This window comes from Habropoda laboriosa, unplaced genomic scaffold, assembly GCF_001263275.1.
Source record: "Habropoda laboriosa isolate 0110345459 unplaced genomic scaffold, ASM126327v1 scaffold34, whole genome shotgun sequence".
Lineage (NCBI taxonomy): Eukaryota > Metazoa > Arthropoda > Insecta > Hymenoptera > Apidae > Habropoda > Habropoda laboriosa.
In genome coordinates, this window is record NW_017100142.1 from 539,476 (window position 1) to 545,731 (window position 6,256).

The following is a 6,256-nucleotide window of genomic DNA, read 5'->3' on the forward strand; positions in this document are numbered from 1 at the left end:
TAATGTATATTATATTAAAGTATACCTTTGATGAGACCTCTGTCAATTTTTTTAAATATGTCCAAACTTCATCTAAGCATTCATATTTGTATACTTCACTAACTAAACCATACTGTTTAGCTTCAGATGCACTCATTTTATAACCTAAATATAACATATCTCCAGCCTAAAGAATATTAAGAAATTAGAAATTAATAATAATTGACATTAGAATTTTAAATACCTTGGACTGCCCAAATATTTTAGGAAATGTATATGTAGAACATCCTTCTGCAACAAGACCTAATCTTGTAAATGGTGTATGAAAATAAGCCTACAATATTGCAAATTAATTATAATTTAATGAAACTAATGAACCAGAGAGTGGAGAGAATAACAAGTAATAAATAATTACCGTTTGTGATGCATATACCATGTCAAATAATGGAAGCATTGTTACTGCAATTCCAATTGCTGCACCATTTACAACAGCTACTAAAAGTTTAGGGTATGTAATTAACATATCCACAAATTCTCTGGAAAATTATTATTCTGATTTAAATCTATCAAATTAAACTTACTTAATATAAAACTTTATATGTTTGTGAAGTACTCACTTAAAGACATTGATTACTCCTGTGAGATCAAAATCTCCTGTATCTTGCATTGTTAAAAAGGAATTAAAGTCATTTCCGCTACTAAAAAATTCTCCAGTACCAGTTAAAGCTGTTACGAATATATTTTCGTCCTGAATAGATTCACGTAAGATTTGTACTAATTTCTTGTACATCTGATAAACAGAAATATAACATTATTATTAATCAAATATTTTGTAGGTATTGTTACACTTTTGTTATTATGATAATACTTGTTAAATAAAATTAACATTAAAAAGAACAATTGTTATTTTTGTATGTTACTTAGTTAAAAGACATTTATAATGTTAAACATTACGATATATTCCAACCTTCAAATATAATACGAATTTATATAGGAGACATTGTAAAAATTATAATACATATTAAATATGTTTAGTTTTTGATAACAAATAACATTATATATAACATAAAGAATTGTATACGTACAGAAGTGGAAATAGCGTTTTTTTTTTCTGGTCGATTTAATATGATTTTTAACATACCGTTGTCCACAGAATATAAAACATCGGATGAATTTTTATTTTCCATTGTAAAGAGTAAATTTGTATATGCACTATGAATATTTAACAACAAAAAAAAAAAAAAAGAAAAAAAAATTAATCAATATTTAAAATACTTTAGAAAATGATGCGCAGATTGTAGTCATTTAACGATACTACTTACAATATGTCACCTAAATAGTTAATAAAATCTTGTGTTTTATTTACTGTTTTAATTATATTCTTCAATGTTGCAAATATATATTTTAATAAATATATTTACCACTGCTTGGTGGTATAAGAGATGGCGGATATTTCACTTGATACCTGTAAAAGTTAATGGCGTTTCTAAATGTAATTTCACTTTCCTTATCATAAAAATATTAATCTAGACCAATTAACACTAATGACAAAAACTTTATTTGCATAAGTGGTAACAGCATCTTGTACAATAAATTATGGATGTGAATAAGTTACGAATATGTAAAATATTGGTAACTAATGAATGTAAGAATACTCAATGATACCTCGTATTTTTATATATTCCATAGAACAATAAATCATTTGATGGAATGTTGATTCCTATAATATATTTTTTGGTATATAATTTATTTAGATCGAAAAATTTACTGTTCTGTGGTAATAATAATATATACACCATATATATAATACACTATAGTTTCCATTAGAAACATCAAATTAAATATAAAGCTAGTACTGAGTTTCGGAAATTCATCGTACGTTTACAATTTTTGTATTTTATGTTTTTACATAAGACACCAAAAAATAATGTGTTTAATAAGCATAATTCGTCATCTTTATATAACTAAATATTATAAATGATCATCTCTATGTTTTATTACATAACTAGTATTGCTTTTCAGTTAAATATTTGTTTTATAAATGATGATAATCGCAACTGTTTTTACTCTTAATAGTACCATTTGGGTAAACCTAAAATAAGTGCTGCAAAGGTAGTAATCTTATACTATACACTTGTCAATGATCATTATCAATGATAATATAGTCATCATACCGATGCATGATATACATATTTTTTCACGACTGGCATTTACAATATGCTGTCTACAAAAAATTATCGAGTTTGTTGATTTCAAAACTATATTTTGTAATCACAGATTACATGGCCATATTACTGTCTCCTAGACAACATTTCTACAAAAGTCATTATCCATAAGTAGCAGTGTTTGTACATTATGTATAACTTATATAAAATGTAAATATCATAAAGAATATGTCAATGCTTAAACGCTTATAATACATAAATTAAAAAGTTTAATTAAATGTAGAAGAATAAACGGCTTTCGCTAAATACAATTCAATTAACGAAAAATATTACGTCCATTAAAAAGTGGAAGCTTTATTTAGAAATAAATAATAAATTTATTTTAATTGGAAATTATTTGATTTTATATGAAGTATTATAGTAGGAATAAAATAAAATTAGCTGTAAATCTATAAAAAATGCATTTAAAATAATTTCTTTTTTCTGAACATCATTATTTCTTATGTGTAAAGAATTTAGAAATAAATATAAGAATTCCATTGATTGTTAATTCGTATTGTGAAATTAGAAATTGGGTATATTATAATAGTAACTTTGGTATTCTAAAATGGAAATAATACATTTAAATATAATTTACGCAAATAATAGCGGAAATAGATACATATTTATCGCAAATAATAATTTTTACTATTATTCTGCTTTTCTTTCAAGAGTTTAAACATTTCCAGCTACTGCTGTCTTTACTTCTTCACCAAGCACTAGAATTAAGTAGCAGTGAAGTTGGAAGTAATTAATTTTTAATGAAGAACAATAAAGTAATAAGGTTAATGTTTAGAACATTATTATATTTAGTAAAACTATTACGGCTTCAAAACTTTGTCGATGAACTTCTTCATGTCACTCATTTCCTGAGAATGTGAGAAACAAAATCAATCATTTATGTAACATTTTGAATCGTTTTTTTGTGATGTATTATTTAAATTATTAAATATACTGTTTATCAAAGTAATTCGAATGTCAAACTTTTGCAAATATTAGATTAATGCCTACCTCAGCACAAGATGTATGCATCATCCCTTCATACGTTTTGAATTCTGTTTGTGTCATAAATTGTTTGAGAACAGATGCAGTCAATTGACCCCATCTGTATGGCACAATTGGATCACAATCACCATGACCTTGTAACAGGGGAGTATTTTTATTTCCTATTGCCTCCTATAAAGTATGTAATATTATAAATATTATAATACCATAAAATATAAAGTATATTATTGTAGTGTAAATATACACACAGCAGGAAATTTTTGATGCAAAGGAAGCCAAGCTGATAAAGCTATAACACCAGCTAAAGGTTCTGGAAATGTAAGAGCACTATATATAGCAAGTGCACCACCCTGACTAAAACCTTACCTTCTTCATCTTCAGGTCCACTTGGTTCCAAAGATCGTAAATCAAACCTAAATTTATTAGTGTTCAAATTATTTTTCATTACTTTTATGTATTTATACGATTAATGAAAAAGTTCTTTATTTTATTATGTATACATATTACTTACTTACCAAGAAGGCATTCTAAATCCTGCATTTAATGTCACTGGCATAATAGGCCTAAGAAGATAACAATTAAATGATGTATCCACTTAAAAAAAACTATCAAATTTCTATTCACTTATATATGATTATTTTTATCTCAATTATACATACGCAGTGGGACAAATTACTTTAATGTGAGGAGATCTTACTGCTCCCATTGAACTAGCCCAACCATGGCTATAAAGTAAATGAAATGAATATTAACCATCAAATAGTACTGTTATTATTTTATTACATAATAAGTTATCACTTACCCAGTATCTCCCAATCCATGGAAAAATATAAGCTAAAATAAAAAAAGTATTGCATTATATAACAGCAATGTAGTTAGCTGAACACATACTGTTATTTTTCTCTACATTTTCAAATCGTGTTTGCATTTATTACTAAAAATTAAGGTATTCATTTTATTTAAAAACTGTTCTTGGTATTGAAACACTTTAATCTTACAAGGAAATATAAGTTTTCAATGCAAAAGAAAAGCAAAAATTAAGAAAGAATCCTGTAATTATTTAGTCCTTATGAGATAAAATTATATTACGAATAATTAACTTATGGTTAATTAAAAATCACTTTGCGTCAGGTATAACCAAAAAAAGAGACATCTTGAAATTAAATTTTCTTACTGTTGCTGTGTGCCTGGCCGTAGCTGCTATAACGACAGGACTCACTGATGTCATTATTAGTCGCTTCTGTGAACGGGCTGCGAGAAAACGGATAAAACGTATAACAATTCAGTAAAAATCGTAAATACAGAATGGCGGAAGATTCTTCTGGACACCGCTTAAAATTCCCCAAAGCAAATAGAGAGGGGTAGACGGAAGTCATGCGCATGCTTTACGAAATCGTTTTTAAATGAAAATCCAAGTTATTATGCAAACCTGCAGAATTGCCCATTATCAATGCATAATTGCAAAGTACTTCGTTATCATAAAAAATATAGAAAAGTATTCAAAATGGTGGAACTTATTTCTAACAAATCGCTTGAAATTGTCAGATAATTATCTACATACAAGTTTCATTTTCATAACAACATCTGTCAGAGAATATGACCTTTCAAGAAGTGCTATAATTTTCAATATTTTATATGAATATTGACCTTAATGATTCAAAACCTTTACAATGTGTTAATCAATATTTGTTTGTAAATTGAATACAAATAAAATATTATAAATAATGTTGCAATTCCTAAGCTTTCCTTATTGACGCTAGAAACACATACATTACGAATTTAAGGGACTTTTATTTCCAGAGAAATCACTACTTATCAAAGTATCAATTAATTTTGAGTAAACTGTAAATTTTTAAAAACATATATACATTAAGCGTTATAATTCGAAGACAGCTTAAATTTTTTTAAGGACTAGAATAGTTCATTTTTGAATTTCAATTAAAGTACGTCGGAAGAAGGAAATGCAGAGAGACGCCACCATGCAACAATATTGACCAATCAGAAGCCTAGAGTCTCGGGTTAGTTGAGTCTGCGACGTATACATTTCGGAATGCAAGTAGTGACCAGTGAAAAGATGGTGCTTTGATGGTTGAGACATTCGTTCCGTGGTCGTTCCTAGCCGACAAACCGTGGTTGCCAGCCATATTGTTTTACCGCAGTGTTTGTTTTGGTGCAGCCTAGTCAGAATACGAAGAAATCCGAGGAGATCGACACGAAGGAAGAGAGAAGAACTAGAGTGCAGTTAAAGAAACTACTCAGACAGTGCGCGTATACGGTGGTTTTGCTGTATTTTTCGGCATAATCATCGTAGCTCACGGGCTAAGCCCATAATCTGAGTGTCAGTTGTGAACGGGACGGTAAAGGAGAGAAATGGCCTGCGCCACTCTAAAGAGATCTTTGGAGTTCGACCCGGTGCATAGTCATGGTCGTCCTAGTAAACGACGAAGATGTGTTCCAATGTGTGTTTCCCCCGGTACATCGACGCAAGCTAATTCCAGGCCACAGAATCCTTCGCCTTTCGGCGAAGTAACCCATAAACTGACGCCTGGTAATTAGTTTAAGTCACGGCCATTTTTATTTTTTATTTTTTTTTTTTCATTTGTTCATTTCTTACCATGATATGACAGGGAAGGGGCGGTTAAATCATTTTAGCGATTTAAAACATGAATTCACGACGTTTAAAAGGGGGAGGGAAGGTGCGGCGTTTGGGTAGGGGGAGATGCGTAAATCATATGGTAATGTAGTAACGGACATTGAGAATCAACTCCCCTTTTCTCTTTATAAATGCTTATGTTTTTAGATATTATTTGATATTCTGACACTTGATTTTACAATTACTAAAAAAAAAAAGAACAAAAAATAAAAGTACTATTTAAATTTATGGTGCTTATAGATTTTTAAAATATTTTCTCATGGTAACTACTCTGCATCAAATTTAATAATCACTAATATAAATTTTAGAAATTATAATAAATTAAGATCGATAAAAAAGTTACAATATATACACATAGATGAAACTTTTGTACAGAATAACAATATTAATTTAAAACAATAAAATTCCTTAAAAA

General features: G+C 28.5%; 3 protein-coding genes across 3 annotated transcripts in view; 1 reads left to right on the forward strand and 2 right to left on the reverse strand.

Moving 5' to 3' along the window:
- Positions 1-25: 25 nt before the first annotated feature.
- LOC108571753 (enoyl-CoA delta isomerase 3, peroxisomal) lies at positions 26-1,166 on the reverse strand (the record flags this gene model as incomplete). Its single annotated transcript, XM_017933873.1, has 5 exons — positions 1,065-1,166; positions 597-769; positions 395-515; positions 224-313; positions 26-166 (listed from the first exon to the last, which is right to left on the reverse strand). Coding segments are annotated over exons 1-5 (627 nt in total), but the record flags the coding sequence as incomplete, so codon positions are not given.
- Positions 1,167-2,721: 1,555 nt separating this feature from the next.
- Positions 2,722-4,638, reverse strand: LOC108572111 (acyl-protein thioesterase 1). Its single transcript, XM_017934305.1, is given in 9 exon segments — positions 2,722-3,052; positions 3,195-3,359; positions 3,437-3,550; positions 3,553-3,601; positions 3,704-3,751; positions 3,848-3,913; positions 3,991-4,022; positions 4,363-4,439; positions 4,618-4,638. Coding segments are annotated over 9 exon segments (615 nt in total). The 5' UTR covers positions 4,634-4,638; the 3' UTR covers positions 2,722-3,004.
- Positions 4,639-5,242: 604 nt separating this feature from the next.
- LOC108571761 (akirin-2-like) overlaps positions 5,243-6,256 on the forward strand; it is a 1,729-nt gene continuing 715 nt past the window's right edge. Inside the window, 1 exon segment of the mRNA XM_017933886.1 lies at positions 5,243-5,736. Coding sequence (XP_017789375.1) covers positions 5,559-5,736 — 178 coding nt within the window. The 5' untranslated portion in view covers positions 5,243-5,558.